Source organism: Pelophylax lessonae, assembly GCF_965119305.1.
Source record: "Pelophylax lessonae genome assembly, chromosome: 2".
Classification (NCBI taxonomy): Eukaryota; Metazoa; Chordata; class Amphibia; order Anura; family Ranidae; genus Pelophylax; species Pelophylax lessonae.
This window is the reverse complement of record NC_138769.1, coordinates 674,883,046-674,907,076: the sequence shown is the minus strand read 5'-3', so window position 1 is coordinate 674,907,076 and position 24,031 is coordinate 674,883,046. Positions and strand designations below refer to the sequence as shown.

The window sequence follows — 24,031 nt, the reverse complement described above, 5'->3', positions numbered from 1 at the left end:
CGGAAACCCCTTTATGGGTAGCTCTTGAATCTGTAGCCTGCAATCCGCTCTCTACAGCTAACCTTCTGTGGTTGACCCCAGTCCACCGCAGACACATAACCAACCTGATCATGAGACACAGCTTGGCTATTTGCAATAGGTTAAAAGGGCTTTTTGGCCTTCAATCTCCCCACAACCCCTTACTCTCCTTCCTATGCAACCCATCATTTTACCCAGCTTGGTATTCACTGTCTTCGTTTTCCACTTGGTAAATTGCAGGCCTGTTTCGACCCTTTAAATTCTTCTCGACCGATAAGCTTAAAACCTTCCCGGCACTCTGCGAGACCTATGGTCTGAGCTCTTCTGATAACTGCAAATTAAACACTTTCTCACCCCTTGTACCCCTCCTGACTCCTCTGTCCTGGAATTTACACCCTTCGAATGGGTGTGCAAATCTGACCCCCATGGACGCAGCCTAATTTCCAAACTTTATGCTCATCTCTTAACTCCTGATACGGCGCAACATCCATCCTATGTTAACAAGTGGGAAAGGAACCTTGACCTCACCCTTGACCATGCTGATTGGTCACTAATCTGGCAGACTTCGAAATCTTCCTGCCCTAGAAACTAACTACAAAGTGCTCACTAGATGGTATCTGGTCCCCGCCACGATTAACAAGTTTCTCCCATAATACTCACCAAACTGTTTTCATGGCTGTAAGGAATCAGGCACGCACCTCCACACTTGGTGGAATGTCCCATAGTACAATCCTTCTGGTCACACATCTTCATGATTCTATCAACGGAAACCTACTGTGGCACTCCTGAACAGAAAACCCATGTCTCTGTCACATTGCCAATTTAAACTTTCTACTGTGGCCAAAAAAGACCATTGCGAAGGCCTGGAAATTCACCTCCTTGTGTGTACTTGCTACAAAACATTGCGTAACCCAAGCAATGACCCATGCCTAACTAGAAGCGGTTCTACTGGACAAGATGCACAAATTTGAGAAACTTTGGTACCCTTGGGGGGTCCATTATTTGCTCCCTGGCTTTGAAGAAAACGTACTGCTCCCATAATCACTCATGAGTGCTCCCTTTACCCTGACCTTGGGTCTGTCACCACTTTTTCCCTCCCCCCAAGGGGGTATGTACTCTTCCCCTTCCCCCCCTTCTTACCCTACCTCTCCTTTCTTCCTTACCCCCCTCCAGCCTCCCCCGCCCTTCTGTTCTCTAGCTTCCAGTTCTTTTTGTACTCTTAGTCCCCATCTCTTTCAAGTTTTCCTCCACAGCCTCTCCAAACTCAATGGAGACCTCCTACTGGGCTCACCCATTGGCTTGCCCTCACTGCCCACCCTTATCTGCAGTCTCCCAATACTCTTGGGCTCTTTGGCACCCCCCCTCGTGGGAGTGCCAAAAGGCTACCCTTGCTTCATCCTGTACATTGATAAGGGTGCTCTTACCTATATACCCCCCCCCCCCCCCTCAGTCTGTGTTGCCATGCTGACTATGCATAGACTTATAGACTTTCAGCCTACTTCCACACGCCTATTCAGAGGATTATCCTCTCGTACCACTTGTTATGCAACTTTTTACTTTTACATGGACATTTCCATATTCAATCCATGTTGAGCTGAATCCGCTGTGTAATTTTATCTGCTGTACTATGACGTGTACCTCTGTACTGGAAGCCTTTTCTTATTTCCTAATAAAATATTTGAACAAGAAAAAAATAAATAAATAATAAATACATGGCGTAAAGTGGTACATGCAAATTTTCCCAATGATTTTTCCTAATGGTAGGTTCACTGTAACAACATATACATTACAATGCGTTAGTTTTGTATTGTTTAAAACAACACATTACAACCTGGATGCCCCCTCAAACCAGTCCCTGTATGAGGTCAACAGAGTTCTTCACCTCTGCCCTCCACTATTTCAATATTCTTTAACCAAAAGCAACTGGTCTGTTGAATGCCAACATGGATGAAGCTTTTGACAGCATTCTATATATATGCATACTAGATAACAGACTCCAATACAGACCAGACTACAATATTTCCAGTATTTCATCCTCCAGAATTCTGCTCTGCTTCATGAAGCTATCTGTTTCTTTGTTTTGTGATTGAATAAATGCTAAATTTAAGCAGGCATATTATTAACATGCCTAATTCGAGTCTGACAAATGCTTTTAGGTACAAATAGCAATTACACGAAGACAGATATCAGGAAGAGAGTAATCAGTGGTCCATAACCCTTGTAAATGACTTGGCTTTCTTGGTGGGAAAAGTATAGCGTGATACCGTTCATAACTGACATTTATTGGTTCATTCTGCTTTCTGGCTTCCTTTGTATAGAATGTAGTGTCATAATGAACAGCCTGATCAGGAAACTGTCATAATTGCTTCCGAAAATTACTTTGCAATCTTGTTTATAGAAATTGTACCTACAAGGACTATGAATATAAATGATTTTTTTCATACTGTCAAAATATTTCAATTGGAAAATAGCCGCCTATTACATTGGTAAGCTGTAATTTTTGGTATTTGCTAGAAAGGTGTGGTTGATTGACTAGAATGATCTTCTCTTGGCTAGTCAATGCTAATGAACCTCTAAAATAGCAGACTATGAAAATTCAGGGCATTATGATTATAATGTGCAGAAGAATGGAAATACTTGCACTGCAGGTCCTCCAGTACAGCTTCAGCTCCAGCTAAGCCTCAGGTGAACAGTGAGCAACACAGTACACCAGTCTCACTCCCGATTTGGTGTGATTATCTGTTATAGGCAGCAGTGCCTTAGACCACCTCAAATTGCAAATATACAGCAAATATACAGCTATAAGACTAAAGAACAGGAGTGCCTAGGCGCAGTCACGTGCTACAAGGTGCGCTGCTGTTGGGATTCAAGACAGAAGGTAAAAATTCCAGGCGCCATTTTCATTTCTAAAAACTTTCCTATACCATAGCAAGTCTTCACTTTTTTAAAGCAGAACTAAATTCCACTGCAGCTGGACTCTCACCATAATGTAGCTGGACTCTCACCATAATGTAGGGCACATCCACCTCTCAGTGTTCCCTCCTCCAATAATGGCAGTTGCTGCTTCATTACATTCCACCAATTTTTTACCCCGCTACTTTTTCAGGTCCTGTGATGTCCCTCATTGGCCATTGGATGGCCACTGATGATGAACATAAGAGTTTTATCATCCCGGCATTAATATCACATGGGTACCACAGTGTACATAGAAAAAGAGAATCTGTAAGGAGTAATGGGCAACATTTTTCAAGCTCTTTTGCAGCTTTTTTTTACTACCGGACTTAAAGCAGACCTCCACCCAAAATTGTTAAGTTCAGCTTTAAGGCTTCCTCTCCCACTCCTGTGTACGAAATTGAGCTTTTGGGGAGAAGGGGTCAGGTACCCGATTTTGACCGGTACACACTCCCACTTCCGCTCCGACCGCCTAAACGATTGGAAGCAGAAATTCTCCTAACCCCCTCCCTCTCCAGTCTTCTGGGACATGTGACAGGTCCTGCAAGAGTGCTGGTCCATTTACAATGCGCAGCTCTGATCGCACATGCGCATTGGGCACCTGGCTGTGAAGCTGCAAGCTGCCACAGCTGGGTGCCCATAGTTAAAATGCTGGCGCCGGCAACAGCAGATACAAGATAAAAACAGCTGAGTTGAGCACATTGCTGGATCGTGGGATAGGTAAGTGGCTGTTTATTAAAAGTCAGTAGGTCCAGTTTTTTAATTTTTTTACACTGGAGCCAGGAGCTCCTCTTTAGGTTCTGCTTTAGGCTAGGGCAGCTATGTCCAAACTATGGCCCTCCAGCTGTTCAGGAACTACAATTCCCATCATGCCTAGTTATGTCTGTGAATGTCAGAGATTTGCAATGTCTCATGGGAATTGTAGTTCCTGAACAGGTGGAGGTCAGTAGTTTGGGCACCCCTGGGCTAGGGTTACCATAGTTTGAAAAAGGAAATCCAGGGACAACCTGATCATGCCGACACAACCGCATTCTCATGTGTAGCCACACGCACAAAACAACATCCCCCATCTTTTTCAACTGAAAAACATGGGCAGAAGGGGATTGTTGCAGGCTGCAACTCACACTGCAAGCATCAATCCAATTCTAAAACTGCGTGCGTGCATGGCAGCATGGCTGGCTACACACTGCAGGACGCTCCACCGGTGCCTATTTTTGAACTATCCAATAATACTGCTTGTGCGCTTTGCACAGCTTTGGCTGGAGTGGCTTGGGTTTGCACAGCAGCATGAATGGCTGCGCACACGCAGAGAGCTCTGCTGGCATAATTTTTTAATGCAGCCTTGTGCTGGGGACAAATGGAAAAAACTTCTGGGGATGCCAGTTTTCGGGGGACAAACCCCCACATGATGCAAGAGTCTTCAGAAAATGGGGGCGAATGGCAGCCTTACTTTAACTTAGAGGAAATGGAAACAACATTTTTTGGTAGTAGCAGCAGGTTGTAGGTTGTGAGGTAAGGAAGGGCATTATTTCATAATTCATGAGAACATTGTAATGCACATTTACAAGTATAAAAACAATTAGGGAATTTATACTGATGTAGTCTGTTCGTTTGCTATCCTATGTTTCTGAAATGACTTACAGAAGGAACACAAGTGACAGATGAGATTTAGCAGGAGGCAGTCAAGCTCCTAAATTTAAATTTTTATTTGTATTTGTATTTATGGTAATTTTATTCGGATTTCTTTTGGAGAGAATGAATGAAATATAAATATGAATATATTCAAGCAGTATCCGCATTGTAGGAAGATGACGTGCACCGAAGAAAACAGTATTGTTTACACACTTTGAAGAAGTTGTACAGGCAGAATCTGAAAAACTTTAATAGGAGACTGTAGGTAGAGCTTTGTGTTTTGTCAGCGTTGTCTCCTAAATATATGTAAATATCAGAGAAAAAAAGGCACAGTGGCATAACATTTAAACCATGGATTTTCATTCAAAGCCAGCATTAAAAAGTCACATAAAAAAAAAAAATTCAACATTTAGCATATGTATATAGTGATGGAAAACAAGGAATTCACGTGTGAATTTCTGAAAGTTTTCAATTGGATCTACATGAATAACTCCACAAATTGGACAATCAGTCTAAGAAGTGGTATGTATGTCCTCTGAAAATGATAATGCTTATACTTTTTTAATTTGGCTGCTGTGGATGTTGCATATTTAATCTCTTTTTGGCCAGAGGTTGTGTGGGCCTAGGTAGCCAGATCAAATTTAGCAACATCAGGATATATTGGTTGACTTAAAAACAATTAATTTAATAATTTGCTGGCAAAAATAATATTTTCATTAGTTGCAAACCCCTACATATGCCCAGTGGAGTGGCTAGCCTCAGTTGATACAAAGAAATGAAACAAATCCTCTTACATAAGTTGTATCTGTTTTTCTGCAGTGCTCTCCTCTGCAGCCTCCTAAGGCACACATTTTACACAGCATTTCTGAGCTCCAGCAGGCAGGTGGAGGGGATTTGGTGTCACACACAGCATAGAGCAGGTGGCCAAGTGTAATCTGAGACCTGAGTTGAGGGAATAGACACACACATTTACACAATCTCATAAGGAAACATAAACAGCTGAGGCTGTTAGTCGCCTTCTGTGTGCTGGACTGAGGGCATCCTCTGGGATTGCTTGTTGTGGTTATCTTACACAGTTTTTTCATTAAGATTGTAAAAACATTTTCAATTATTTTTTAATGTTATTGCACAATGACAGCGGCAGGTTTATTTGTGAGCAAAGTCTAAAATCTCATGTGTCTCGTTTGGGTTTGGGCCTTAAAGGGGTTCTAAAGCCTAAACTATTTTTACCTTAAAGTGGACCTTCACCTTAAAGGGGAAGTTCTGCTTTATGCTCTGATCCCTCCCTCCTCTACTATTTTTGGCACTTTTTTGGGAAGGGGAGGAGCCCCACTGCCAGTTGGATGACTGCGGCGCATCCACCAGAAGTCCCCCCCCTCTTCTTTGCCAGCAACATTCTGCGACCTATCACAGGTCCGAGAAGGCTGCAGGACAATTCATTCACAAAGTGCAGCATGGCTCATGCTTGTGCAGTAGGCAGTTGGCTGTGAAGCTGCAAGGAATCACAGCCGGCTGCCCACAGTAAACATGCCAGTGCCAGGGATCCGAAGACTGGAGAAGAACCAGTTTGGGTGACCCCTGGACACCCAAAAAAGTGTCCTTTTTTTTAAGTCAGCAGCTACAGTATTTGTAGCTGTTGTCTTTTATTTTATTTTTTTTCAGAGCGAAGAACCACTTTAATGCATTCCCTGCATTAGGGTAAAAAATATTTAGGTAGTAATATTACCCCCCCCCCAAAAAAAAAAAAACTACCCGAATCCTCACATGATCCAGCACTGTGTCTGTCTTTAGCCGCTCTCTCCTCTTACTTCTTGATCTCACAGGCTAAGCTGTGGTAGCAGGAGCCATTGGCTCCCACTGCTGTCAGTCAAATCCTGTGATGAGGGAGTGGAGGGTGGGGCTGAGCTGCGCTGTCTGTGTCTATAAGCACAGGCAGCACGGCTCTGGATCAAGCCTGGAGGTGTATACCCATAGCAAGCAGCTTGCTATGGGGGTGCACTCAGAGGAGGAGGAGATAGGGGTGCCAGCAGTGGCCCAAGAAGAGGAGGGTAGGCAAGAGTAGGTAAGTATATCATGTTTGTTATTTAAAAAAAAAAAATAATAGACTTTATAATCACTTTAAATGGGCAAACAAACTCATGTTAAACAAATGCTCAGAGCCAACAAACATGTCCATGTAAACACAATTAGCAGCTTTAAATATACAAAGTACTTATGGCTTTGAAATAAAAGCCTATGAAGCTGGAAGGTAATCCTGTGAATTCTCAGGCACTTGTCTGGTGCTTTGTCAAGGTTAATGGCAGTTGTAGTAGTTGAGATGTTGTTTGCCCTTCACACAGGATGCTCCGTTTGTTAACAAGTTCTAGATCTCATTAACCCCTGGCAATGATGTTCAGGGTAACAATACCCAGAAGAGTGTTTAGCATTTATAATTAACCCGTTCCACTAATGATTGCATTCTTTCTGAAGATGTGCTTGTATAATCGTTGTTTGCCTGTTTGAAGGGGAAATGTTTGTGTATTCCTGCCTGATGAGCTGAAAGATGGTAATTGCACTCTTGCAAAAACGCTTTTATTGGTGCTGGTTACAATGCGGGTCTTTAGCTGTAAATATATATTGGAAGATATGAAATGAAACACTATTTCTACTCCTGCTTTGAATTTTAATCCAGAGCTGCAATTACAAAACAATTTTATGGTTTTCCTCAAGATGGACATTAGATTAAACTCATAACTTTAGAAAAGCCTGTGCATATGTAGATTAAAAAGTATCATATTTCATGCTGAACCGCATAGGCAAAAAAAGAAAAAGACAAATAGTAGCAGTCAAGGCCAAGACAAGGGCAAAGAGAGGTCCTCCTGCCAAGGTGGCCCGTAGGCTTTGCATCAGACTCCACTGCCATCGAAATTTAGCTAATTTATGTATGCAATTCTGGATTAAATATGACTTTTCTGCACTGAAATATCTTGTCCCTCAACTTGTCCTATGCATTATATTATATTATTATCCTTTGTTTTAAAAATAGCCAGAAATGGTGGTATAATGGGAATTTTTTTTAGATACAGCTTCACTCAGACACAGGCCTACAATGTTTAAAGTGTATTTAAACTTAAAAACAAAAAGGTAATAAATTGCCATTTACCAATCCTTAAATGTGGTGTCTGCCTTAGTTTTCTTTTGACCTGTATTTTGACCCGCATAAGACAAGTTGATGAAAAGAATATTTCAATGCAGGAAAGTCCTCTTTACACCAAAACTGTGGTTTTCGGGGCATCATTGCTATCTGTCATTTCCAGGTGTGTTATATAGCATGTTCCCCACTGGACACTGGTTCCTCCTACCGGTTGATAGGTCATTGTAGAATAATGGTACTGATTGCTGTACAGGAAGACATTCCCATGGTAAATCCTTATGTGAGCAGACCCAAACCTTTCCCCAGCAACAGAGTTTATAGAGGGCCAGGATCCTGTAGATGTACACAAGCAGCTAACTACCAGAAAATAACCTGCAGGAAGATGTCATCCAATTTATGACCTCCCGAAAATGTATCCCAGCAGTACTTAAGTGCATCACTTTGCTTTGTGCAGTCTTGTGGCTGGCTTCAGTCTGGTATTTTAAGAGTACCTAAGCCAGGAACCCAAACTCCTTCCATCAAAGGGGCTTTGTGGTATAATGTTCTAATGTCCTGGGATGATTGTGTGCTTTGTGCTTTGGAGTCCCGAGACATTGCAAAGGTCCTGCTTTATCCATTTTCAAATTTTAAAGATAATATATACAAATCTAACATGAAGCTAAAGTTAGTGGACTTTCTGTAGTTATATGTCCTGAATACCATTAGCATTTCACTGATTGATTTTTTTTTTGTTTGAAGTTGTTCTTTAAGGACTTAATGTTCATCATTTCTCTTTTTATACCTTGTGGAATGCTGAAGGATAAGTTTTCAGATACTTTACAGTGTTTCATAGCATCGTTTCATGCTGGGTTAAAGATTCTTGACATACTCAACATCCAGCTTAATATAAAAGGACAAATTAATGGCATCTGGACTTCAAAAAATGCCAAAGGGCAGATGACTCCATAGCGTTTCAGCCTTATCTGTCTTTTTAGATGAAATCAAAGAAGTGTCTGTTGCTCAGAAAATGCAGCGATAATTAATAGTGAATCATTCGCCTCCACCTGGGGAGAGTAACCTTTTTGTGCAGGTAGCCATTTTGTGGAAACAGAAATTTTATGGCAAGCTGATACACTGATCATTGAACCAATATGAAACAAAGCAGATATTTATTTTCCAAAGAATAATCTATATATAGAAAGCAACAAATGCGCTGTTAAAATGTAATTTTGTATCAGTTCTGCTTGAAATGTGCCAGGAAAGGTGATAACATGCAAACCAGCAGGTGTCCAATTCCCAGAGTTCTGTTGACTTGGATCCAATAAAATCTCTTAAACTCCACTTAGAAACTTTGCAATAACAAGTATGCCACATGCTGAAACTTGGTTTACTTGGTTAACATGCTTTCTGTGAAAAGTTATATACATAAAGCAACACAGTGGTTAGGTGGGTAGCACTTCGCCCTAGCAGCACATTTTATGTTAACCACTTAAGCCCCGGAAGATTTTACCCCCATTCCGACCAGGGGGTATTTTGCGATTCGGCACTGCGTGAATTTAACGCACAATTGCGCGGTCGTGCGACGCTGTACCTAAACGAATTTGACGTCCTTTTTTTCCCACAAACAGAGCTTTCTTTTGGTGGTATTTGATCACCTGTGCGATTTTTTGATCACGCGCTATAAACAAAAAAAGAGCGTCAATTTTGCAAAAATAGCAATATTTTTCACATTTTTTTATATGAAATTCCTCCAAAAAAAAATGTAAAAATCAAAATTTTTAAAAATTTTCGGCCAATTTATTTTATGCTACCTATGTTTGGTAAAAAAAAATCGCAAAAAGCGTATTTTGATTGGTTTGCGCAAAAGTTATCGCGTTTACTAACAAAGGGAAAGATTTTTGTCATTTTTGTTGTTTTTTTTTTTAACGCGTAATGGCGGCGATCTGCGATTTTTTTTGCGGTACTGCGACATTGCGGCGGACAGATCGGACCCTTGACTGACATTTTTGACACTTTTGGGGTTACCAGTGACATTTCTACAGTAATCAGTGCTATACATATGCACTGTTACTGTAAAAATACACTGGTAGTGAAGGGGTTAACTTTATTTGGAAGGGAGGGGCTGTGTGTGTCCCTAGGGGCGTGGTTTCTACTGTGATTGGCTGTGGCTCTAGCTGTAAGGACACTGATCAACGGATCTACATACCAGATCCGTTTTATCAGTGTCTTTGCAGCGAGGAGAATGACAGGCAGTTTGTTTACACAAGCTGCCTGACATTCTCCCTCTCCCCCGCCGATCGCCGAGTGACCGGCGGACATCGGGTCCGCTGGTCACACGCGCGGGGGGGTCCGTGACCACGCGGGAGCGGGAGCGCGCCCCGGGGGGCGCGCGCTCGCTCCCTAGACCCTCACAAGCAAGCAACGTAGCCCTACGTTAGTTTGCCTGTGAGGGGCTGACCGCCGACGTAGATAGTCGTGCGGCGGTCGGCAAGTGGTTAAGGAGCACATTGATGGGCACATTTTATGTTAAGGGGCACTCTGCTGGGCACATGTTATTTTAAGGGGCACCCTGATGGGCACATTTTATGTTAAGGGGCACCCTGATGGGAACATTTTATATTAGGGGCACCCTGATGGGAACATTTTATATTAGGGGCACACCAATGGCCACATTTTATATTAGGGGATGACTGGTGGGCACATTTTATGTTAAGGAGCTCTCTGAAGGGCACATTTTATGTTAAGGAGCACTCTGATGGGCACATTTTATGTTAAGGGGCACTCTGATGGGCACATTTTATGTTAAGGGGCACTCTGATGGGCACATTTTAGGTTAAGGGGGCACTTTGATGGGCATATTTTATGTTAAGAGGCATTGTGATGGGCACATTTTATGTTAAGAGGCACGCTGATGGGCATATTTTATGTTAAGAGGCACGCTGATGGGCACCTTTTATGTTAAGAGGCACGCTGATGGGAACATTTTATATTAGGGGCACCCTGATGGGAACATTTTATATTAGGGGATGACTGATGGGCACATTTTATGTTAAGGGGCACTCTGATGGGCACATTTTATGTTAGGGAGCACACTGATGGGCACATTTTATATTAGGGGCACACTGATGGGCACATTTTGGTGTGCCCATCAGAGTGCCCCTTAACATAAAATGTGCCCATCAACTATTATCCACCTACTACCTGCTGCCAAACTGAGTCAGCACTACAAGATTATGGAAAACCACAGAAAGTCCTTCCATGCCAAACACTATTGTTGAGTCTGTTAAACTCAGCTACCAGTGCAAAATGGAAAAGCTAGTAGCCAAAAAAATCTCACGCTAGAGAAGTTTAAAACCACGTGGTCACAATGGCTACAACACCCAAAATGCACTAATTAGAAACCTTCAAGTAAAATCTGTATTCAATTATCCACTCAACGATCTCTACGGGTGCCCCACCCCCTCCTTGCCCCCATCCCTCCCAGCACCTACCTCCTCGCTATTCCTCCCTCTCCCCCACATCACTTCCCTCTATCGATATATACTTTACTTTACACATCAGTTGTTTAACAAAGTCCTCCCAACACTGATTGTTTACCACAGCTTGGAATGCGTATTCTACCTTAGATGGAACAAATGTTGTATTTAATGTTTGACTACTTATGTCTTTTCCTTGTTTTTATTGTACTTAAGAAAAATCAATAAAGATCACTTGGATAAAAAAATTAAAATATGCCCATCACAGTACCTCTTAACATAAAACATGCCCATCAACATGCCCCTTAACATAAAATGTGCCCATCAGAGTGCCTTTTAACATAAAATATGCCCATCAGCGTGCCACTTAAAATAAAAGGTGCCCATCAGAGTGTCCCTTTACATAAAATATGCCCATCAGAGTGCCTCTTAACATAAAACATGCCCATCAACGTGCCCCCTTAACACAAAATGTGCTCATCAGAGTGCCCCTTAACATAAAATGTGCCCATCAGCGTGCCTCTTAACATAAAAGGTGCCCATCAGCGTGCCTCTTAACATAAAAGGTGCCCATCAGCGTGCCTCTTAACATAAAATATGCCCATCAGCGTGCCTCTTAACATAAAATGTGCCCATCACAATGCCTCTTAACATAAAATATGCCCATCAAAGTGCCCCCTTAACCTAAAATGTGCCCATCAGAGTGCCCCTTAACATAAAATGTGCCCATCAGAGTGCCCCTTAACATAAAATGTGCCCATCAGTGTGCCCCTAATATAAAACATGCCCACCAACATGCCCGTTAACATAAAATGTGCCCATCAGCGTGCCTCTTAACATAAAATGTGCCCATCACAATGCCTCTTAACATAAAATATGCCCATCAAAGTGCCCCCTTAACCTAAAATGTGCCCATCAGAGTGCCCCTTAACATAAAATGTGCCCATCATCAGAGTGCCTCTTAACATAAAAAATGCCCATCAATGTGCCCCCTTAACATAAAATGTGCCCATCGGCGTGCCCCTTAAAATAAAATAAGGTGAACTTTGATGGGTACATTTGAAGTGAACTCAAGCTGGGTTGAAACTCATTACATAAATTGCATAAAACTGTTAGTTCTGAATGTTAAAACAGTAAATATATATATTGAAATATGTCCCTAAACAGGAACATGTTTACATAGAAAATCTACAACTAAATTATAATACTCAAAGAGTATCTAAGCCAATAAACAATCATTTTAACCACTTACCAAATATGGCAGTGCATCTTATCCACTTACCGACTTTCTAACGCCTACTTACGTCGGTTGTTTAAAGCTAAATACCGGGGTTATGGCAGCAGATAGCCCCCATAACCCCGGTATTTTTTTAAACGGCGGGCGGTCGGCTTTCAGGTAAGGGTGGTCCCAGCGGCTGATTCACTGTGGGATCACCCTTACGGTGCGGCGGAAGAGGTGAATCCTGCCGCATCCTTGCCGTTTCCCCCGCTTACCGGACCCGCCGGCAGCGGGCAAAATTATCCAGTCCTGGATCCTCTGAGACAGAAAGTCGAGTGAGGGCAAGATGGCCCTCACTTGACTCTATGAACTTGGAGGACCGGAGCAACATCAAACGTTGTTGCCTAGCAACCGGTTTAAAGGGACGATTTTTTTATAAACTTTTTTTTTCCTTTTTTTAGTGTAATTGTGATGTCTGAGGCTTTTTGTCCCCAGATCTCACAATAAAGAGGACCTGTCATGCCTATTTCTATTACAATGGATGTTTACATTCCTTGTAATAGGAATAAAAATGATATTTTTTTTTTTTTAAATGGTGTAAAAATAAAAAATAATAAATAAAATAAATAGGAAAAAAAAAAAATAATTAAAGGGCCCTGTCCCCATTAGCTGGCACGCAGAAGCGAACGCATATGGAAGTCCCGCCCACATATGTAAACTGTGTTCAAACCACACAAGTGAGGTATCGCCGCAATCGTTAGAGCGCGAGCAATCATTTGAGCCCTAGACCTCCTCTGTAACTCTAAGCTGGTAACCTGTAGACATTTTTAAAATGTCGCCTATGGGATTTTTAAGTAGCAAAGTTTGTCGCCATTCCGTGAGCGTGCGCAATTTTGAAGCATTACATGTTGGATATCTATTTACTCAGCGTAAAATTATCTGTTTTCAAATTTTTTAATTAAAAAAAGTGATTTTTTTTCCCAAAAACTTGCGTTTGGAAGACCGCTGCGCAAATACGGTGTGATAAGAAATATTGCAAATATCTCCATTTTATTCTCTAGGGTCTCTGCTAAAAAATATATATATATAATGTTTGGGGGTTCTAATTAGTTTTATAGCAAAAAAACTGATTTTAGCTTGTAAACACCAAGTGTCAAAAATATGCCTGGTCTTAAAGTGATTAAACGATTAAACTACCCTCTCCCAGATTAACAATGCTGCTATCCAAAGGTGTCTCCACTGCTCATCCAGTGCACTAAAGACACATGAATACATAATACACGAATACATAAGGTGTTATTGGCCGGATCACCAGGTTAAAATAAGGAAACAAAACAAAAGGAAACAAAAGACTAAAAAAGAAAACTAATGCAGCCATCACATCTAAGTACGTTGCTATACATTACAATTTTTAGTTCTGGGTTTAGATACACTTCAATGTATCATTCTGTTGGGATGCATCTGTCTTATCAAAGCAAATAAACAATTATATTTCGTGAATGGATAAATCAATCAGCAATTTTCTCTTGCAGTGATTACAATGACAATCTTTTTAAATGCTGTAAATGCTGTGTTATTTCTTTTGCATAAGTCTTTTTGCATTAGCGTATGAAAGAAAAACACTAGGAATTTATATTTGCATTCAATAAACATTTTCTGAATGCATGTATGTGCCTTGAATTTTATATTTACAGTGCAGTCTTAGCATGTGGAAGAATAAATTAGTATGCAAGAATCCTACATGAAAGTGGAACTATACTCTCTCATTCAGCATTAACTATTTTTAATCCTTATGCTGGCAGGATCTCTAAATAGATAGGAAGGTATATTTTATTTACATTTCTTAAACTTTATTTTTTTTTTTTTTACATTTCTTCATTAGCTTCCTATTTTCTGGCCTAGGCCAAATGATGTCATATATCCCAGGAGTCTTAAGGGCGCTATTTTCTTTCATTGGGGGGGGGGGGGGGGGGGTGGCTTTCTCAGCTAAGCATGCCCTCTTGCCTGTATGCCTTAGCTAAGGGCTGATAGATTCCTGGCAGCAATTGCTATATGAATCATCTACCCTTACTCAAGATGGCCATAGCTAGAAATGATAGGGGTGTGTTTTTCAAAGTGATTTATTCAATCTACATGTATTAAATTGTTTTAACATACAGAATCATAAGTACAAAGGGGGTATATATATATATATATATATATATATATAGTGCCCTGATTACAGAAATTAGTAGAAAAACTCAAAAACAGCGCCCACCATCAGTGCCCACAATGCCCATCTTCAGCACCCACAGTGCACATAATCAGTGCCCATAGTGTTGCCAGTCAGTGCCTGCTCATCTGTGCTGCCCATCAGTGTCAAGCAATGCCGCCCGTCAGTGCCGCCTATCAGTGCCCATCAGTGCCACCTCTCAGTGCCCATCAGTGCCACTTTCCAGTGCCCATCAGTGCCACCTATCAGTGCTCACCAGTGCCGCCTATCAGTGCCAATCAGTGTGGCATATTAGTACCTCCTCATCAGTGCCACCTCATCAATGCCCATAAATGCCACCTCATCAGTGCCCTTCAGTGCAGCCTATCGGTGCCCATCAGTGCACATCAGTGAAGGAGAAAAATTACTTATTTTCAAAATTTACTCACAGAAAATAAGAAAAACTTTTTTTTTCAAAATTTTCTGTCTTTTTTTTTTTGTAAGAAATAAAAAACCCAACGGTGATTAAATACCACTAAAAAAAGCTCTATTTGTGTGAAAAAATGATAAAAATTTCATATGGGTACAGTGTAGCATGACCGCGCAATTGTCATTCAAAGTGTGAGAGCGCTGAAAGCTAAAAATTGGCCTGGGCAGGTGAAAGTGCCCTGTATTGAAGTAGTTAAAGTACCTTTATAATTGCAATATCATACATTCCAAGTGTAAGAGTACGCTGCTCTATAAGGGCGCGGGTATATTTTTCATTTATAAATGAACTACATGTACCATTGATCTTTGCAGCTGAAAGCTTGTAGTTCTCACTGAACTGCGAAGGTGCCGGTAAGCACTCTTGTCCATTGATTCCTCCTGCCATTCAGTAACTGTCAGCCCATATCCGAGGTACAGGCAGACAGTGCACTGAGAGTCTGCAGGATCCAGGCATTGCACTCACTACCTGCTGATCTCAGGTGCAATACCCTGCAGACTGCAGAGTAAAAGATTAATAAATGCACATTTTTTTACCCGAAAAAAGATGTGCATTTTTTTTTCCTTTATTTTTTTTTTTAATCAAAGTTGAACTTAGCCTTTAAATCACCACTCCAGGCAACTCCCTTAAAAAACACCAGCCACAAAATGTCCCAAATACTGAAACGTAATAAACCAGGTCTTCAGTTTTTCATCTGAAGGTGGGAGATGGGGTTGCCCACATTACTTTCTGGGTAACATGGATACTTGTCATTGGCTGTCCAGCAGTGGGGTCCTCTCAGTCTACAAAATATAATAGGGTCATAAAGAGGGGCAGCAATGGGACCAGTTGCCAACAGTCCAGGCATCAGCCATGGTTCACCAGTCTTCACTCCTAGAACAGACACTGGCGTGGGACATTTGATTACAGTTTAAGACAGTAGTTCTCAACTCCGGTCCTCAGGACCCACTAACAGGCCATATTTTAAGTATTACCTTGGGGAGATGCAGACTAGAATACTGCAATCACTGAGCAGCAAATTAGATCACCTGTGATGTAATTTAGTTATCTTGCAAACCTGGCCTGTTGGTGGGCCCCAAGGACCGGAGTTGAGAACCACTGGTCTAAGTTGAGTGAAAAAGCCTTTTTTTTTTTTTAAACGGGTAAATGGATGTGAGGGAGAGATTGGAGATGGGGTAGTAAGGTTGCTCAGAGATGGCCTTTGAAGGAGAATAACAGCCAAAGCTCCCTCCACAGTCCAGCACTCAAGTGAGCGGAGGGTGGGGGTTGAGGGGAAGAGCAGAGAGCCGATGGCTGACAGTCACCAGCTCTGTTCTCACAGAGCTCTGAGACCTGAGCAATCAGCAGTGTTTAATCGCCCGGTTTTCAGTCTTAGAGGCACCAGGGGACAGATGTAGCATCGAACCGATGCTGCATCCACCTAGGTAAGTATGACTCTTCAAAAAAAATGTTTCCCATACTTCTCATTTAAATGTTAGGATATATCCTAAAAAGCAATTGCATTATTGTATAAACTTGACAACTGGAATCTTACCAAAAAGTCATTTTAAAACCTCCAACATTGAAGGGGGTAGATGAAGTAAGTGTATAGTAGAAGTTTTTATTAGAAGCTACATCACAAGAACATGCATTAACAGTTTGTATTGTTATCACAAGGACATAAATTAACAGTTTGTATTCTATGAAAGATACGTGACTATAGAAGTGAACATGTAAAATAACAGGTTTGTTTTTTCCAGGATAGCAGTTCTTCCAGATGGAAGTTTACAGATCTTCAACACTTCTAAGTCAGATGAAGGAAAATACACATGCCGAGGGGAGAACGTGTTTGGCTCTGCAGAAATTACAGCAGTTGTGTCTGTTACAGGTACTGTGATTTATTTTACTTATAAAGCATGCCAAGTGTAGAAATATGCAACCTAACGTCCCTTTGTTCTCTATATTAGAAAGTAGGTTCTGTGAAGTGTGCAAATTATATAAAAACTTAAAGTCACTCTACAGTCATTTTTTCATCTTTCCATCTTATAAATCCTCTGCCCTTGTTGTTTTAACGTTGGATAGTAAATCATTTGTTTCTGCCAGTAATACCTTATACAGCCCACTTCCTCTTTCTTGTCTGGTCATTAGCCTAGGCTAATGTCATCATGCACAGCTCTCTCTCTCTCTCACTCTCACTCTCATGAGAGTTTGTCAGCAAGGGAGGAGGGATGAGTCATAGGAAAGCCAAAGAGAGCTGCAAAGCTGGAGGGGGCTGGATGAGGGTGGAGATAACAGGAGACTGCAGAGATCCATGAGTATTCATCCAGAGAGGAGAAATGTGCAGGCAAGCAGTGGTATGAGTGTGTCTGTCTGTCCGTCTGTCTGTATATAAATGTGTCTGTGTGTGTGTATGTATATATATATATATATATATATATATATATATATATATATATATATATATATATATATATATAAAAAGTGAGTACACCCCTCACATTTTTGTAAATATTTTATTATATCTTTTCATGTGACAACATTGAAGAAATTACACTTTGCTACAATGTAAATATGTGAGCGTACAGCTAGTATAACAGTGTCAATTTGCTGTCCCCTCAAAATAACTCAACACACAGCCATTAATGTCTAAATTGCTGGCAACAAAAGTGAGTATACCCTCTAAATTAAAATGCCCAAATTGGGCCCAAAGTGTCAGTATTTTGTGTGGCCACCATTATTTTCCAGCACTGCCTTAACCCCCTTGGGCATGGGGTTCACCAGAGCTTCACAGGTTGCCACTGGAGTCCTCTTCCACTCCTCCATGATGACATCACAGAGCTGGAGGATGTTAGAGACCTTGCGCTCCTCTACCTTCCCTTTGAGGATGCCCCACAGATGCTCAATAGGGTTTAGGTTTGGAGACACCTTTACCCTCAGCTTCTTAAGCAAGGCAGTGGCCGTCTTGGAGGCGTGTTTAGGGCTGTTATCATGTTGAAATACTGCCCTGCAGCCCAGTCTCCGAATGGAGGAGATCATGCTCCGCTTCTGTATGTCACAGTAAATGTTGGCATTCATGGTTCCCTCAATGAACTGTAGCTCCCCAGTGCCGGCAGCACTCATGCAGTTCCAGACCATGACACTCCCACCGCCATGCTTGACTGTAGGCAAGACACACTTGTCTGGTCAGTAGTAGAATAAAAGTTATATTTCAAATACCTATGGTTTATGGTGTGTAAGGAAAGGCGCCCTTCGTTCAGTGTATTCTCAGGAGACTGCAGACACACAAGGATCTCTATAGAGTTTGGGGCTGGGGAGGAGGGAGGTTGCTGACATCACAACTTAACCGGTTGCCGACCGCCGCACGACTATATACTGCGGCGGTCAGCCCCGGCCAGGCAGAGTGACGTATCGGTACGTCACTCGCCTGTCACTGACTTGCGAGCCTATCGCGGGCGGGCGCGCGCCCGCCGAGGCGCGCGCCCGCCGCGGCTCGTTCACAGGCAAGTCAGTGCGTGTGACCGGCGGACTCGATGTCCGCCGGTCACACTGCGATCGCTCCTGTGAAGGGAGAAAGACAGAGCAGCTTGTGTAAACAAGCTGCCTGTCAGTTCTCCCTGTGTAAAAGTAAAGATCTGACCGTTCTACTATGTAGAACGGTTGATCTTTGCTTTTACACCAATAGGAATGTCCCTACACAGTAGAAAGCACGCCCCTAGGACACACTTAACCCCTCCCTGTCCAATAAAGTTAACCCCTTCCCTGCCAGTGTCATTTTTGCAGTAACAGTGCATATGTATAGCACTGATTACTGCAGTAATGTCACTGGTAACCCCAAAAGTGTCAAAAATGTCAGTCAAGGGTCCGATCTGTCCGCCGCAATGTCGCAGTACCGAAAAAAAAATCGCAGATCGCCGCCATTACGCGTTAAAAAAAAAAACACCAAAAATGACAAAAATCTTTCTCTTTGTTAGTAAACGCGATAACTTTTGCGCAAACCAATCAAAATACGCTTTTTGCGATTTTTTTTACCAAACATAGGTAGCATAAAACAAATTGGCCGAAAAATGTTAAAAAATTTTGATTTTTACTTTTTTTTTTGGGGAATTTCATATAAAAAAATGTGAAAAATATTGTTATTTTTGCAAAATTTACGCTCTTTTTTTGTTTATAGCGCGTGATCAAAAAATCGCACAGGTGATCAAATACCACCAAAAGAAAGCTCTGTTTGTGGGAAAAAAAGGACGTCAAATTCGTTTAGGTACAGCGTCGCACGACCGCGCAATTGTCCGTTAAAGTCACGCAGTAAAAAATCGCAAAAAAACCCCTGGTCCTTTAGCAGCCAAATCCTCCGGGGCTTAAGTGGTTAAATGAACAGAATACTGGGAACTCTGAAAAATGGTCTGTCTTCTCAGTTGTATGCTGTTTAAAAATGGAAGCAAACCAAGGTGTTTACACAAGAATATAACATATATTAACCACTTGTCGCCCGCCCACCATCAAATTACAGTGGCAGCTCTCATTCTGGGAGGATGGCATATGACGGCGCCACAGAACAGCCGCTTTCATGTGCCCGCGAGGGCCCGCAGCATGGCGATCGTGGCCATGCTGTGTTCTTAGGACACAGCGCGACCCTGATCTTGGTAAAGAGCCAATTACGTTGCTCTTTACCCATGTGATTAACTGTGTCCAATCACAGCCGGTCACATGTAAATGAGGAAGTGCCTTTAATCGGCACTCCTTGCCTCACACTGTCAGAGTGTGTAGTGAGCAGAGCCAATCAGCGGCTCCTCCTCAAAGGGGAGTCTAGAACAGGTAATCAGGGCACTGATCATCAGTGCCCTGATTACAGTAAACTAAAAACAGTGCCCATAACCCATCAGACACACCAACCAATGCCCATCAGTGAACCCAATCAGTGCCCACAGTGACCTCAATCAGTGCTCATAGTGCTGCCAGTCAGTGTCCATCAGTGCCAGCTCATCTTTTTTGCCCATCAGTGCCGCCTATCAGTGCCACCCGACAGTACCCATTAGTGCTACCTATCAGTGCCATCCGTCAGTGCCCCTCAGTGCCACCTATTAGTGCCACCTCTCAGTGCCCCTTAGTGCCGCCTATCAGTGCTGCCTATCAGTGCCCATCAGTGCAGCATATTAGTGCCTCCCTATCAGTGCCACCCCATCAGTGCCCATAAGTGCCACGTCATCAGTACCCATCAGTGCAGCCTATTAGTGCCCATCAGTGCAGCCTCATCAGCGCACATCAGTGAAGGAGAAAAATTACTTATTTACAAAATTACTGACAGAAATTAAGAAAGTTATATTTTAAATACCTATGGTCTATGGTGCGTAAGGGAACGCACCCTTCGTTCAGTGTAACTTCAGTTTGTTGACAGTCTGGAATTTTTTGCTAAACTTCAGGTATCAGTCTGTGTTGATTAGTCTCCTGAGAATTCAACAAGGAAATTCTGGTTTCTAAGATTCAGGTGAATCAATTTTTTTTTTTTTTTTTACAGATTCACTCACAGCTGCTAGAAAGCAAGGCTCTTCGTTTATTTTTGGATTAAGGCCCCTTTCACACTTGCGGACCATTCAGATCCACCTGTCAGTTTTTCAGGCGGATCTTAACGGATGCCCCATGCATTTCTATGGGGCATTGGATGTCAGTGGAGACATGTCCACTGACATCCGATCCAATCCTGTCCGTCAAATCCGGATGGATAGAAACCCTATTTTCCATCCGTCCAGCGGATCGGATGAGAACGGACAGGCGGCCCGTTCTCATGTGATTCCCCCATAGAGGACAGCGGGGATCTGACAGCTCCATCTCCGCACACAGAGCGGATCGATCCCCTGCTGAGCAGCATGGCTCTGTCGACAGAACCGAGCCGTGTGAAAGGGGCCTAAAGGATAAGTTCACTGAAAAAATAATAAGAATAATAATAATGCACATTTTTTTTGCAGGTAAAAAAAAAATGTGCATTTGCTATTTTATTTTTGTAAACAGGGGATTGTCACAACAGGGGATTGGGAGAGTGCGAGAGCCAGTGCTACATTAGCACGTTACATGGTACACCATGAATATAGGTGTACCATGTTACAAAAGGTGAACTTTTCCTTTAGGCTGGGTTCACACCAGCTGCGGCCAAGTCTCGCGGCTGGAGGCCCGGTGCATTCACGTTCCCTGTTTCAGGTGGGAATCAGGTCCAAATTTTTGCCCATTCAGACCTTAAACAGAACCAAAGGTGCACAGGACTCTTTTCCAGTGTGGACCGTGGCTGCCTTGGAGCTGGGTGAACCGACTCCATTGAGAACCGGTCACAGTCTCCTGTTATGCCAATTGGATGCGGGGATGCATTCCTGTAAACCCAGCCTAAAAGTGTTAAAGTCAAGTACAAAAAATATGATTTATCTGCCTAAAAATCCTTAAAGTGGTTGAAAAGGGAATATGTTTTTTAAATAACAAGCATGGTATACTTATCTGCTCTGTGTGTCTATTGACACACACAGTGTGGCTCAGCCCCTGCTCCTCTTTCCTGGCTGTGATTGAAAGCAGCAGGAGCCAGTGGCCCCTACTGATGTGTCTGAGCCAGTGAGGAGAGAGAGAGAGAGCAGTGATGCTGCTCATGGGCACAGTGCTGGATCAGGATCAGGCTCAGGTAAATATGAGGGGGGCTGGTGGTGGGGGTGTGGGGGAGAGGGGGGGGGGGGACTGTACACAGACATGCAGTGCAGGACGTTTATAGTTCACTGGATTTCCGGCAGGATCAAAGGGTATTTTGTTTTGTATCCATGCATGTATTTCAGAGTCTTTTATCCAATTTTTTTTTCTGCTCATACATACATTTTACAGTGATACTAAAGTCTATTTTTTTCTGTTTAAAAATAACAAACATGTTATATTTACCTGCTTTGGGTGATGGTTTTGCGCAGAGCAGCCCAGATTTTCCTCTTCTCTTGTCCCTCTTCAGCGCTCCTGGCCCCTCCCTCCTTCCAAGTGCCCCCACAGCAAGCAGCTGCTCTGTGTATCCACGCCCCCTCTCTCTCCTCATTGGCTCACTGACTTTGATTGACAGCAGCGGAGGCCAATGATGCCCGCAATGTGTCTCCAATGCCAATGTGTGCCAATCAGGAGGGAAAGTCCTGGACAGCCAAGTCTCTGATGCATTATCGCTGGATCGAGATGGGGCTCAGTTAAGTATTAGGGGGCTTTGTGGGGGGCTGCTGCACACTGAAGGTTTTTTTATGCTAATGCATAGAATGCATTAAGATAAAAAACCTTCTGCCTTTACAACCACTTAAATATGGCAATTCCTGAATAAATGTTACTCAGGAATGCAAAACATTATATTCACCATTTGTTTGAATTAATAACTGCTATATGTATTTATAATAAGCAGAAAGGGGGTATTATTTATAATAGATATGTGGGTCAGTTCACTGAAATAATGAAGCAATTTTTAACTGCGTTTGGCATTTTATCCTATTACAATTTTCTTTCCAAAATGGTCAGTTCACAAACGTAAATGTTGCTAAGGTGTGCAGTCATTCATTTCTATGCATAAAATAGCTAATCATTTAAAGTCTTTATTTCTTAAAAATCGTTATGTTATCTTGTAAATTGTTTTTTTATTACCACCTCAAATGGCTTCCATTTTCTGCTCTTCTCGAAAGACACGTATTGAAACTCAGAATTATAACCTACCTGAAGCTTGAATTGACATTTACACTCAAACTACTGCAAAAATTGATACAATAATTTGCTTGCAGTAAATGTATCTGAACTGTGCAGTAAAGCTGTTACTAAATTACAAAAAGCAAGAGATAATTAAAAAGAGCAAATAATGTGCTGTAATGGCAACCCTTATAGCTTTATAGTTTTGTGACTCGGTCATATTATCTTTTTTTAGGTGAACATAGTGAAAGTTCTTTTTGCACGTCTGAACATTTAGAATTAGATGTAACTTCACTGAGAATCCTGTAGAATTAAAACTTTTAAAATTAAAAGGAATTAAAGCGGTTGTAAACCTAAAATAATAAAAACCTGCAAGACAAAGGCATAATGAGCTAGTATGCATCGCATACTAGCTCATTATGAATTACTTACCTTAGAACGAAGCCCCGACACGGACCCCCGGACACTGCTGCGGGCGCTGATATGATCCCACGGCGTCTCTTCCGGGTTCGGTGACTCCGGCGCTGTGATTGGTCGGAGCCGCGATGACATCACTCCCGTGCATGCGCGCGGGAGTAATTTTCCGGCAAGCTCCCGGCAAGGGAAGCTCAAGGTCCGTCGGACCTTTAGAGCACATGCGCTGCTCGCGTGAGCGGCTGCATGCACTGCAAATATCTCCTAAACCGTGCCGGTTTAGGAGATATTAATTGTACCTACAGGTAAGCCTTATTATAGGCTTACCTGTACTTAAAAGTGAAAAAAGCGGTATACTACCGCTTTAAAAATGTTGGTAGATTTCAGTGTGTTAAATAGCACATTTTTTATTTTGGGTGGATACAAGGAAAGTGGATGTATCCAATGTATTTCAAGAGATCAAGGCAGCACTTTTTCTTTTTTTTTGCCACTAAGCTGACACGGACACACACAGGAGGAGCCTCAAAAAGCCAAGGGCTATAGTTTATTGCCAAAAAGCCTTCTGGTCTGTTCTACTAAGCCCCGAAGCCCTGAAGAAGTACCTTGTCCCCTGAAATGTGTTGACTTTTTTTTCTTTTTGACCATTAATATTTTAATAAATTGAACCCTGTCTATGATTTCTGAAGTATGAATTTTTGTACAAGGAGCTCCTTACTCCCTACACACTTATATTTCTTTGTTAATGAACCAGCACCCTGGCTGATTCCTCTAAGAATTGTTAAGGAGAGAGTGGACTGGTAAAAAAGGCCAAAATAGATTAAATAAAATCAATTTTTTATCAGTCACGTAATGGAGAGCAATACAGACAATTATGAAAGCC

At 42.1% G+C, this 24,031-nt stretch overlaps 1 protein-coding gene across 3 annotated transcripts in view; it reads left to right on the top strand.

Moving 5' to 3' along the window:
• CNTN5 (contactin 5) overlaps positions 1–24,031 on the top strand; it is a 2,223,160-nt gene that overhangs the window by 1,953,273 nt on the left and 245,856 nt on the right. For all 3 annotated transcript variants that reach the window (XM_082244684.1, XM_082244682.1, XM_082244683.1), the window contains one exon: positions 16,827–16,954. In XM_082244684.1, coding sequence (XP_082100810.1) covers positions 16,827–16,954 — 128 coding nt within the window. The remainder of the gene's footprint in view (positions 1–16,826; positions 16,955–24,031) is intronic.